The sequence below is a fragment of the Sorghum bicolor genome, chromosome 3 (assembly GCF_000003195.3).
Source record: "Sorghum bicolor cultivar BTx623 chromosome 3, Sorghum_bicolor_NCBIv3, whole genome shotgun sequence".
NCBI lineage: Eukaryota > Viridiplantae > Streptophyta > Magnoliopsida > Poales > Poaceae > Sorghum > Sorghum bicolor.
In genome coordinates this window covers 52,250,271-52,263,638 of record NC_012872.2, presented here as the reverse complement: position 1 = coordinate 52,263,638, position 13,368 = coordinate 52,250,271, and the positions used below count along the sequence as shown (strand labels likewise).

The window sequence follows — 13,368 nt, the reverse complement described above, 5'->3', positions numbered from 1 at the left end:
TTATTTTTATTTAACAAATATTGTTCAATCATGAAGTAATTAGGCTTAAAAGATTCGTCTCATGATTTACAGATAAACTGTGTAATTAGTTTTTGCTATAATGTTCTATACATGTGTCGCAAGATTTGATGTGACGGGAAATCTTGAAAAAAATTTTGGTTTTTGGGTAGAACTAAGGGCCTGTTTGGTTCCCCTTACTAAATTTTAGCTAGTTAAAGTTATTTTAGCTACTCTTAGATAACTAATGGTAATGGAACTAAACTATTTTAGCTTCTTTTAGTTAATGTGTTTAAAACTTTAGCTACTAAAGTGTCTAAAGTTTAGCTAGCTAAAATTTAGCAAGAGAATTAAATAGGGCCTCAAATGAAAGAAGAACAGGTAAAGGCTATGACGAACGAACGGGACCGTCAGCATACTACCACAGCCCACAGAACTCTGGGTGATCACGTGGTTCAAAACCGTGGAAAAAAGACGTCCCGTTTCCATGTGGGAGTTGAACGACAGTCTGACAGCGAGTGTTGTGATCGCAGGCCGCAGCTGCTACTGCCGGGGGAAGACACACTATCTTATGGCCTCCATCCGGTCCATTTGTCTCACTGCACCATATACCTGAGACTTTGAGAGGCCCTGTGCGACATTTGGCATCTAAATTCTAGACCGCCGGTGGAAACAAGATGCATAGAGCTCAGGCGGCGTCAGTGTTTACATTTTAAAAGTTTTTAGATTTTGATATTATAGTATTTTTGTTTTTATTTAACAAACGTTATCCAATCATGAAGTAACTAGGCTTAAAAGATTCATCGCGCGATTCATAAGCAAACTGTACAATTAGTTTTTATTTTCATCTACATTTAAAGCTCCATACATATGCGCAAGATTTAATATAACAAGAAATCTTAAAAAGTTTTTATTTTTAGGGTGAGCTAAACAAAGCCTTAATAAAAGAGCGGTGATCAACTTAAATAATCGTCACCCCTCAAACAAATAAAACTTAAATAATCGTCAAATTGGCATGCAAAAACAAGACCTGTACATGGTTTTGTTTGTGGCCCACTGTATCATCCACGCATCACGCATGTATGAGGACACACTCATATATCTGCAGGACTCCACAAATCCAACAAATCTTTTTGTCCAGTCTCCAGAAACACCAAAACTTTTTTTTTCGAAAGCAAACAATAGTAATCGTATTTCCACGTCATGCAACCACCACCCACCTTCACCCACGCCGAGTGCCAATCTCTGTACATAAATCACACACACCCAAAGTTTTCAACCCAAACAATCCATTCATTCCAGAGAGACGCAGACGCATCATTCCATCTGTATCTACAGTGCAAACCACCAAAAGAAAAAAAAAAGAGCAAGGGATCAAGAGACACTGACCTCTGCTTTTCGTGTGGGGTTCTTCTCTCTCTGATGCTTTTCTCCTCCGCACCCTTCTCCTCACATCCATGCAACAACGAATCAAATCTTAATCGCATTTTTTTTTCTTTTTTTTGCTTTTTTTTTATCCGTCTCGCACCAATTCTTCTCCAATTTCTCTTCCTTTGACCAGTGCACGAGTTGACATATATACCCACCCCATGGGGCCGCCCCCGCCGTCGCCACAACCCCCTCCGCACGCGCACGGCGGGCTCTGTTTCTTTGCCCCCTCCTGGGCCGCCTGGCTACGGGGAATCGTCGGAGAGCACTCGCCCAACAACTCATGGCGGATTGACGGCATGGAGGGTGTGGATGGAGGCGAGGGTGGTGGTGGAGAGCCTGCTGGCCTGAGATTCCTTCTCCACTTCGATCCGGCGAAGCACGGATCGTTCGACCGCACGCTGCTCGGCTTCTCGCTCTCCGCGCTCTTCACCCGCCTTCTTCGATGGAGCAAGGACGGCGGCCAGCGGAGAGGAGGAGGAGGGCCCACGACGGCGATCGCGGCGGAGGGTGGGGAGGAGGACTACTCCGGGAACGCCGCCGTGTCCGCCGCCGCGCTTGCCGCCGCCGCCTCTCTCTGCCTTGCGGCGATGTACGCGTCTGATCAGCGGCCTCGCCGCCGCCGGCTGCCGGCGGCGCCCCCTCTGCCTGCGCCGAGTTCAGGTGCGCGGTTCGAGTAATCCGTTTTTGCGCTTTGTTCGCCGTTTTAGATTTGACGCTCGCTTTGATTCTGTTCCCTATGGATGGATTTTTTTATTTTCAGCTCTGCGGCATCATGCTCTTCCTGCTCCTCATGATGGGCTCAGGATTCTGTCGTCAGACCCAGACGTGAGTTCTCGATCTCGTCAGATTGGTGATGCCGGTTTCACACAGAAGCCTTTGGACTAGAGCCATGACTGATATGATCCTTCGAAATTCCAGGATGAATCTCCGGACAACGTGCTTCACGGCGCGTCGATCGGCGCCGGAGACGACGAGCCGGATATTGTCGCGCGAGTGGAGATGGACGCCCAAGTTCGCGTAGCAAATGCCGACGACGAGACCGAAACAGAGCCGGACCATCCTCCGGAGGAGAACGAAGAAGAACGGCAGGAGCTTCAGCAGCTGAGGGAGCTGTGGCTGTCGCTGCTGGAGCGGGAGCAGAGGCTGGAGCTCCGCCTGCAGGAGCTCGAGAGCCTCCGGTCGCAGGAGGCCGAGGCCACCGTGCGGGACCTCGAGAGCCGCGTCGCCGCCGCCGACGCGGAGACCCGGCTCCTGCGGCTCAAGGTCTCCACGCTGCAGGAGGACAACGGCAGGCTCAGGGCGCAGGTGGAGGAGCTCGACACCGCCCGCGCCGAGCTGGCGCGCGCCAAGGAGAAGCTGCGCGCGGTCAAGGCGCGGGTGTTGGGCGAGCAGGAGGAGACGCGGCGCGAGGTCGCGGCGCTCCGGGAGAGGATGGCGGAGCTCGAGAGCGGCGGCGAGGAGAGGGACGCCGCGCTGGCGGCGGAGGTCGCCGAGCTGCGGAAGGCGAACGCCGCGCTGGAGGAGGACAACATGGAGCTTGCTCTCCGGCTGCAGGACGCGGAGCAGGCTGCGTCCGCCTCGGTTAATCTGGTTCCTGAGGTAATTGCTGTCTTAGTTAATTAATTCCGTCTTCAGTATAATCTAATTTTACATACATATTATTACCTTGTGTAGTTATCAAAATGTTGTTATTGTTAGTGAACTATTTATTGGGTGCTATTTTAGCTTTATTATTATCGTAACGTGGTAAACCGTTGGAGATGGTACCTTGCACGTTGTTTTACGCTTTTTTTGGAAAAATAATTACAAAATGAGCTAAATATAATATGTCATCAAAAGCAGTTCGGTCCACGAGGTTCATATGGATGGTTGAAAATTCTTGTTCTTTTCTGCACCCAGAATAGTGCAACAAGCCTTTTGTGTTGGGGAATAAATAGAAGTCCAGAAAAGCAGAGACTGTTGGGGAATAAATAAAAGTCCAAAAAAGCAGAGACTGGAATTTGTGCCCAGTTAATTGGATCCAAATTTTCCTTTTATCTCGATGACGGCACGCAGTTCTCCTGCTAGAAGATGGGGTAATCAAATCAAACTAATATTCTTCCATTCAGGAATAGTGTCATTGAAAATGAGGCCTGCTTTATGATTTGGAACATGTTGGCGAAATAATGCCGTTTGTCATTCCCTCTTGTTGGGAATAAAGGGTGCCAAAAAGCATTGGCTACAATTTGTGCCAAACTTACCATGTCACTATCACAGCTTTATTTTGACTTAGGGTGCCTTCTCAAACTATATTTAGCTCATCCTGGGTTTGTTATTCCAAAGCCAAATAGTCATGCTTAGATCCTTCAAAGATGGTTTTTATTTTCCGGCGACCGTACCTTCTGAGACTTGAGTTTTTGGGTGTTCTGTTGACACAATGAGTTAAATGGCTCATTCATGCTGCGGTGTCAGGATGGTACAGGACAGCAATGTCTGATCACCTTCATTAAAAAAAAACGTTTGATCACCTTCTGTTCTTTGAAGTACTTTTTTTAATGCATGGATAATGTATGAACTTCGCAATCTTCACCTTATTTCTGCTTCATCATATATCACCGTGTCAAGTACTAATAGTATATTGAACATGATAGGGTCATAAGCTTCATCCTCCTTATTGAACAGTCGTTTCAGACCTTTGAAAACCCTCAAAAGCCAAAGGAAGGAATAGTTCTTCCACATCTCTTTTAGAACATTTCCTTATTGTAATACCTGTGTAGTAAAGCAACTTACCGTAGTATTGTAGCAGAGGTAGTTGCTAACACGATACTAGCTCAAAAATCAGAATCTGTCTGTTTCTTATAGTTGGAAATACCGTAAGCATGTCTATGCTTTCCAGAATTTTATTTTTTGAATACCGTTATTGATTGATCAGTGCCCTTGGATTCCAGAAATGGTGTCTGTCAATTTCTCAAAAGCTTTCCAGTAATTTTACGCTTTGATCCATCGGTAGTGCTGTAGTAGTAGCAATTCTGAGCTTTTTCACCATGCTTTTGAGAGGTAAGTACTCTTACAAGAGATGCTCAACATTTGACGTGCTAACTATATACTGAATTGACCTTTTTGGCATGCAGGAGGGCATGGTTGAGGAGACGACGTACCTGAGGGAGAGCAACGAGAGGCTGACGAGGCAGATCGAGCAGCTGCGCAACGACCACTGCTCGCACGTCGAGGAGCTCGTCTACCTCAAGTGGGTCAACGCCTGCCTCCGCCATGAGCTCCTCCGTGACCATGACGGCGGCCACCCCACCGCCGCCGAGCAACAAGACCACCGCACTGACAACCGCCGCGTCGTCGGCTGCAGAGACGACCTGTCGGCCCTGGAGCTGAGCAAGAGCATGAGCTTCCGCTCCAGCGAGAGGGCCAAGCAGCTCATGCTGAGGTACGGTCACCCCGGTCTCGACGGCGGCTTCGACCCAGCCCTCTTCTCCCCGCTGCACGAGTCGGTCGACGGCGACGGCTACGAGCGATCGCCGGCGAGCAACTACGAGCCTCAGCGGAGCCCTTGTGCTAGGTCCGAGACGGGGACGGCGATGGCCGCGGCCTCCCCCGCCGCAGCACCGGGGAAGAAAGCCGGGCCGCGCAATAAGCTCAAGCTTCTCGGTAACATCAAGAAGCTGCTGCCAGGCGGCGGCAAGAGAAGCCACTCATCAAGCCACGTGCACGGGCACAGACACGACCACGCCGGCGGCCGCGATGGCAGGAAGGCGGCGCCGGCTCCAAGGGACGAGTACCTCGAGAAGGCTATGCAGTGGCTGTCGACCCACGACGTGCTCGACGGTGACCACTCGTATGAGAGCACACCGCTGTCGTCGTGCGAGAGGACGCCGTTGAGCAGCGTCACGACCAACACAACCGTGGACTCACGCGCCCGCGGCGGCGGCGACGGCGGCGGTCACAGCGAGCGTGGGGAGACGGCCTGGGCGGAGGCGGAGCCGGTCTTGGCAAGGTCGAAGAGCGACGCCGGCGGAGCATACGGGCGGGAGGGGAGCAGCGGGTACCATGCGCTCAGACCTGACCACCCGGCCAGCGAGGCGGACGAGCCCGACGGGTTCCGTGCGCCGGAGAAGCGGGAGGCGAGGAGGCGGTCGGAGGATCTGAGGAGTCCGGCAGTGGCGTAGTACTTTGCAGTTAACGGATTAACAGGCTGTTTTTTTGTAAATATTTGTACTCCATTTTCCAGTTTGTAGTCATGTATGGTTGGCGGCAGATCCAGGGGTACGACGGGTGGGGCTTGAGCCCTCGCCTACTTCCTCTCAAACAATGGAGCCCTCATTGAACCCGTCCATAACTTTTTAGGAAGAAGGTAGAAGAATAATGGGGAGACAAAGGAGGGGGAGGAAGAGGAGTCCCTGTTAGGTTCATGCTCTGTGTCCACACCTATGTATGGTTGAATGATGATATCAAAGTTTCCTGGATATGCCTTTTGATTTGATTCCCTTTGTTTTAACATCAAACTTTTGACAAAATCCAAGAAATCTAAGAGTTCATGAGGCGATGATAAAAGCAACGATATTGTGGATGTTTTGTTGAACATATCAGTCTAGCTTATTAGCCATGGTACAATGTTTTTCTCTTACAATAAATCAGCATCAACTGGTTTATCAGCCGCAGAAACCATCAACCGAACAATAAAGATTGATTTCTAATCTTTTGATAAGAGTGTCAACATGCAAAGAACCTTAAACCTACTAGCAATCGAAGAACAATTAAGGACACAATGAACAAGCTGCAAGCAATTCATGGATCATGACAAGAGGGCCAAAATCTAATACATGAGATGGGGTCCTAAATTGAGTAAAATGGGTAATTCAAGAGCAGCTATAGCGTTGGGTTTTTTATGTTGCTAGCAGAGAGAGAGAGTTAGAATAACAAGGTGGGTCGTACAATATGCTGCGGGAGTAGTGCTAAGGCCTTGTTTAGTTCCCAAAATATTTTGTTAAATTTTTTATATTCTCCATCACATCGAATCTTGCGGCACATGTATGGAGCACTAAATATAGATAAAAGAAATTGTAGAAAATAATTTGGGGCCAACGACCCATTCTATTGATCTCTCAACATATATATATATATAGGTTACAATCATGCGGTGCTCATTTGGCAACTGCAAGTTACAATCGTGTACAACGTGTATGAGTGGACGTCCGCGCACTGCGCGAGTCCGTGCGTCGGGTCTTCATGCGCTATCTCCCGTGGTGACCGCGCTCCTTGTTCAGTCGTGGGCACCAGTCGTGGACATCCTGACGGTGTTCCTCAACACCTCCCCGCAGTCTGAGGGAGGCACTGGGCATGAAGTTACCCCCCCCCCCCCCGACTGGAACGAAACTTCTCGAAGGCCGCCGTAGGCAGCCCCTTGGTGAAGACGTCGGTGAATTGCTAGTGTCTGGACATGAAACAAGAGAGTCACCAAGATAGACATAGAAACCAGAAGTGGATCTCCTAGTGTCTGGACATCCTCCCCAATTTGCATCGGAGTAGGTTGTGATGTTGAAGTCTGATGATGCACGTAGCATTAGGCCGTGTTGTGTCGTTCCTCGTATATACCAGAGTATGCGCTTGAGCAGAGCCAGATGAGGTGTGCGAGGATCATGCATGTGTAGGCACACTTGTTGAACGACAAATGTGATGTCGGGTCTTGTTATTGTTAGGTATTGCAGTGCCCCAGCTAGACTGCGATAGGAGTGGGCATCGTCGACTGGTGTTCCATCGGCGTCAAGTTTGCCTTTGGCGTCGATCGGTGTGGCAATTGGCTTGCAGGAAGTCATACCAACCCGCTCAAGGATATCTTCAGCGTAGCGATCCTGAGTGAGATGAAATCCCTCCTTTGTTCGTTTGACATCAATGCCGAGAAAGAAACTGAGTGCCCCCATGTCCCGAACTGCGAACTCTGAACGGAGCTTGGCAATTATAGAAGTGAGCAATTGAAAGGTCCTAATATGGCTAGAGGGGGGTGAATAGCCTATTTAGAAATTCTACAAACTCACTAGAGCAAGAGGTTAGTAAAAAACAAAGCGAAGCTTTTTGCTCTAGCTCTAATGGGGTGTTTGCAAGCCACCTACCAAACAATTCTAGTTGATATAATCACTAGGCACACAAGAGCTATGTCACTACTTACACTAGAAAGCTACCTAAAGTTTCTATACAAGTAAGTAAGCTACTCTAGTTTGCGGGAATGTAAAAGAGATGGTTTGAACTTTATACCGCCGCGTAGAGGGGATGAACCAACCAATAAAATGAAGTCCAATCACCGGGAGAAATCCAATGAACAATCACAATGGAGACACACAATTTTTCTCCCGAGGTTCACGTGCTTGCCGGCACGCTACGTCCCCGTTGTGTCGACCAACACTTGGTGGTTCGGTGGCTAAGAGGTGTTGCACGAACCTCGTCCTCACTAGGACACCACAAGAACCTACCCACAAGTGAGGTAACTCAATGACACGAGCACTTTACTAGAGTTACCTTTCGGCTCTCCGCCGGGGAAGGTACAAGACCCCTCACAATCATCGGGAGATGGCCACGAACAATCACCAACTCGTGCCAATCCTCCTCCGCTGCTCCAAGCCGTCTAGGTGGCGGCAACCACCAAGAGTAACAAGTAAACCACAGCCAAATCGATCCCCAAGTGCCACTAGATGCAATCACTCAAGCAAATGCACTTGGAATCACTCCCAATCTCACAAAGATGTATAATCTATGAAGGAGATGAGTGGGAGGAGTATGCTTAGGCTCACAAGGATGTCAAGTATGTTAGAATGCCAAGAGAGTGAGCCCCAAGCTGGCCAAACACGTATATATAGCCCCTCAAACAAATAGAGCCGTTGGCTCTTTCACTGGGCGAAAATACGGGGTCACCGGACGCTCAACACCTGCGTCCGGTGCTCCAACGTCAGTCACGTGTCAGAGTCTAACGGTAACCTGCAGAGCACCGGACGCTTGAGCAAGTTAGCACCGGACGCGTCCGGTGCACACCGGACTCATGCGCAGAGAGTTCCGCAAACCTGCAGGGTCACCGCCGGACGCGAGCCACCGGACGCACCCTGAGCGTCCGGTGCGCACCGGACTCATGCGCAGAGAGGTTTGCAAAACCTCCTCACACCGGACGCACACCACCGGACGCTCCAAGCTGCGTCCGGTGCCTATCGTCCGGTGCCTAACCCTAACCGAGTCAGGCTGCCTGCTCACCGGACGCACAGGAATAGCGTCCGGTGCTTCTAAGTCAGCGTCCGGTGAGTGTTCCTCAGCGAGAAACACTCCCGCGACTTCTACAAATTTCCCACCGGCGCAATAGAAAAAATGCACTTCATTTTCTCGAAAAGCGCCGAATCCCGCCGAGCTTGCGAGGCGGGAGAGAGAGAGGAACCCATCCTCTCTCTACCTTTCAAACTCCACCTCCTTCTCAAAGTGTGCCAACACCACAAGTGTAAACCAACAAGTGTGCACGTGTGTTAGCATTTTCACAAACATTTTCTTTGAAGGAGTTAAGTTAGCTCACTAGGATCTAAATGCATGCACAAGAACAATGACACCTAGTGGCACTTGATAACCGCTTAGCCAAAGAATTCCCCTCTTTATAGTACGGCTATCTATCCTAAATGTGATCACACCCTCTATGGTGTCTTGATCACTAAAACCAAAACCCTAAGCAATACCTTTGCCTTGATCTCCATAGGGTTTTGTTTTTCTCTTTCTTCTTTTCCGAGTTGAGCACTTGATCACCTTGTGGTCATCACCATCATCACCATGATCATCACTTGCTCCATCACTTGGTATGTATCAACCTCATTAAGTCTACACACACTTAGCATAGAGGTTAGTACTAGGGTTTCATCAATTATCCAAAACCAAACTAGGGCTTTCAGCAATGCATCACTGGAGCCAGTAAGCATGATGGCATCGACATACAGAAGAAGATAGGTAGTCTGTGATCTGTTTTGGAGAATGAATAAGGAGGAATCTGATCGGGCTGGACGGAAGCCAAGCTTGATGACATAGGCAGCAAATCTGGTATACCAGGCACGTGGTGCCTGTTTCAGTCCGTATAGGGACTTGTCTAGAAGACAGACTGCATCTGGTTGTGTAGAATCAACGAATCCAGGAGGCTGTTTGACAGAGCACATGTTCTTGAAGATGACCGTGAAGAAATGCATTGGAGACATCTAGCTGTTTGGTTGGCCAGTGGTTGGATGCAGCTATTGTGAGGACTGATCGGATTGTTGCAGGTTTGACAACAGGTGAGAAGGTTTCCCCAAAATCAATGCCAGCTCGCTGAGTGAATCCCTAGACAACCCAGCGTGCTTTGTATCGCTCTAGTGAGCCATCTCGATTGAGTTTGTGTTTGAATATCCATTCGCCAGTGACAACATTGGCGCCTGGAGAACGGTCTACAAGTCGCCATGTTCGATTTCTGAGAAGGGCCTTGTGTTCAGCAGCCATGGCCGAACGCCAGTTTAGATCTTGTAACGCTGCTCGAACAGACTTCGGGATGGGGGATATGGTGGATGGTGTGGTGACAAGAGCATATTTGGGGTTGGGTTTGAAGATGCCAGCTCGAGACCTTGTCTGCATAGGATGGCCTGTTATAGTAGGGGCAGGGGGAGGGTTATTGTTTGCTGCTAATTGTGTGGTTGGTGGAGTGGGAGGTCTTAGAACTGTAGGTTGTGGGATGGATGGAGAGGTCGAGGTGGCAGAAGATGGCTCATGTGTGGTTTGGACACTTGGAGTGATTGTTTGTGAGACTGGGAGTGTCTGAATTGGCTGAATGATAACAATTTCGTCAGAGACTGTTGTTGGTGTGGAGGCTATTGTCGGATTTTTGTCAGTGGTGGAGTTGAGGAATGGAAACCTGGTTTCATCAAAGACAACATGTCTGGATGTAATCACTCGTCGTGTCTGAAGGTCGAGGCACCTATATCCTCGATGATCCTGTGGGTAGCCAAGAAGGGCACAGGGGGTGGATCTGGCACTGAGTTTGTTTAGTGTGATGACAGACTGATTAGGAAAGCAAAGGCATCCAAAGACGCGAAGATGACTGTACTCTGGTGGTGCACCTAGGAGAAGCTCATGTGGGGTGGAAGTACCACTGGTTTGACATGGGCGTCGATTGATTAGATAAGTGGCGGTTGAAAGAGCTTCGACCCAGAAGGTAGAGGGCATGGCATGGAGGAGCAAACTACGAATGCAGTCATTCAGAGTGCGGATGATTCTTTCGGCCTTCCCATTTTGGGCAAAAGTATATGGGCAGGAAAGACGTAAAGCAATACCGTGGGCTGCACAGTGACTGCGCAGTGCATGGTTGTCAAATTCTTTGCCGTTGTCACTTTGTAAGGCAAGCAAGGATAGGTTGAATTGTGTCTGAATGTATGCATGAAAGGCAACTAGAAATTGGAATACATCAGATTTGGCACGCAGAGGGAAGGTCCAGACATAGTGAGTCAAATCATCAATTAACACCAAATATTATTTGAACCCCGAAAAACTAGAAATTGGTGATGTCCAGACATCGGCGTGCACAATTTGAAATGGAATATAGCTAACTGAAGAAGAGGAATAAAAGGGCAACCTAACATGCTTGCCAAGCTGACAGCTATCACAAACTGTGGATTGTTTATTCGGGACAAAATCAAGTGAAGGTAGGGTGTGCTGTAGGGTGCATCTTCCTGGATGGCCAAGGCGTTGATGCCACAAATCAACAGTTGGAGCCGTGGTGACCAGTGCCTCTGGGGGCGAGGAGTTCAGAGACAGTGGATACAGATCGCCATGGCTGTTACATCGGAGGAGCACTGTTTGTGTTGGAAGATCCTTGATAGAGAAACCAAATGGATCAAATTCAACACTGACATTGTTATCTCTAGTAAGGCTACAAACAGAAATGAGATTTTTGACAAGAGATGGTGATACAAGAATATTATTCAGTTTCAGAGGGTGGGCTGAGGTGGGGATGACAGTGGAAGCACGATGAGTGACGGGCATGGTCATTCCATTGTCGATAGTGATTGGGGAGAATGAAGAACGGGTCGGGAGGAAATGAAGTTACCAGCGTTTGATGTCATGTGGGATGATGCGCCGGTGTCGAAGTACCACTCAGCAGTGTTGGGTCCTGACTGGGAGGTGTTCGCCGAAGCTAGAGCAGCCATGAGTGCCTGCTGATTCCAGACGTCTGGAGCCACCGCGGGAGGTTGATGATGAAACTCCACGAGTGGCTAGGCAGCAAAGTACGCTTCGTTCGATGCCGTGCCAGGTCGAGGTCCAAGAACACTGGTGGCAGGGGTGCGGAAGGGCATCTGCCATGCCTGGACCATTCCGGTCCATGGATTGACGCCGGGAGTCCAGGCTGGTGATCCGCGGGCATTGGAACCACCTTGATGCTGCTGCTGTTGACTGCGATCACGGCCACGGCCGCGGCCACGCCCACGGCCACCGCCACCTCCACCGCCCCGGTTGCTGTTGTTGTGGCGGGGTGCAGAACCACCCTGACCGCCATTGTTCTGAGGTGTGAACTGTTGATTGGTAGATGAGGTGTTGGTGGAGCTGCCGTCGGGGGATGGGGCGGGCTTGGATCCACCACTGGCAAGCAGTGCGTGCTGCGTGGCAGTTTTTGCGTGCTCCTTGTCGTATTGTTCCTCCAGGAGAAGATAGGAGCGCGCCGAGAGGAAGGAGTGTGGTGGTTGACGAGAAGTGATTGCCGGGATCGCATGCCGGTACTTGGAGCTGAGGCCGCGCAGCATGTTCAGAACTTGGCTCGTCTCACGCACTGGTTGCCCAACATCGCGGAGGGTGTCGGCGAGTTGCTTGAGGCGGCCGGTGTACTGGGTCCATGTCGCCTTGCACCAGATTGCGGTACTCCGCCTCAAGGTACACGACACGGTGAAGTTCGTTGTCGCAGAACTGCTCGCGGATGGCCTGCCAGATGCAGTACGCCGTGGCCTTGGGTGCGCGCACGATGTTGCGCACGTCCTTGGCGATGGAGATGTAGAGCTAGCTGACGATGCACTGGTCGATGACGATCCAGTCCGTGTCGTGGCGTTGCGCAGCGGTTGGCGGAGAGGAGACGTGAGAGACGAGATTGAATTTACCGAGGAAGGCATCGAAGAAGCAGCGCCACTCGTCGTAGTTGGGGTTGGCGAGTTCGAGGATGACAGGAACATGGGACTTGATGTTGACAGTTTGAAGAACGGCGACCGGCGGGGTAGCAGAGATGCTGCCGATGCTGCCGGTGTAGGAGATGTCGTCGGCGGAAGTGTGAGAGGAGGAGGAACCATCGTCGGAGACGTCGCCCTCGAACAGTGGGTTGAGATCCATGGAGGAACGGAAGGAGGTAGAGGAGCTACGCTGCGGGATTGTGGTGATCACGGCAAGCGGCGAGATCACGGCTGGTGGTTAGATCAGGAGAAGGCCTGGTCAGCTGATACCATGTAGAAAATAATTTGGGGCCAACGACCCATTCTATTGATCTCTCAACATATATATAGGTTACAATCATGCGGTGCTCATTTGGCAACTGCAAGTTACAATCGTGTACAACGTGTATGAGTGGACGTCCCCGCGCTGCGCGAGTCCGTGCGTCGGGTCTTCATGCGCTATCTCCCGTGGTGACCGCGCTCCTTGTTCAGTCGTGGGCACCAGTCGTGGACATCCTGACGGTGTTCCTCAACAGAAATAACTAATTACACAATTTATGTGTAATTTGCAAGACGAATTTTTTGAGTCTAGTTAATTCATGATTGAACAAAGTTTGTCGAATACAAACGAAAGTGCTACAGTAGCATTTCCCAAAAAAATTTGTCAACTAAACAAAGCTTAAGTAGCACATGCTAGCAGCAGGTGTTGTTGTTTGCAACCGGTGCAATCTCTTCATGCTTCGCGTTCACTAGCTCCTAGTTGTAGAAAGGTGGAGAGAGA

General features: G+C 49.9%; 2 protein-coding genes across 2 annotated transcripts; one reads left to right on the top strand and one right to left on the bottom strand.

Moving 5' to 3' along the window:
- LOC8078637 lies at positions 1,452 to 5,899 on the top strand. The gene is made up of 4 exons (XM_002457994.2): positions 1,452 to 2,088; positions 2,189 to 2,253; positions 2,347 to 3,027; positions 4,539 to 5,899. The coding sequence occupies exons 1-4, from the start codon at positions 1,587 to 1,589 to the stop codon at positions 5,583 to 5,585; spliced, it is 2,295 nt and encodes a 764-aa protein (XP_002458039.1). The 5' UTR covers positions 1,452 to 1,586; the 3' UTR covers positions 5,586 to 5,899.
- LOC110433714 (glycine-rich protein DOT1-like) lies at positions 11,670 to 12,194 on the bottom strand. The gene has a single exon (XM_021456231.1). The coding sequence runs from the start codon at positions 12,192 to 12,194 to the stop codon at positions 11,670 to 11,672; it is 525 nt and encodes a 174-aa protein (XP_021311906.1).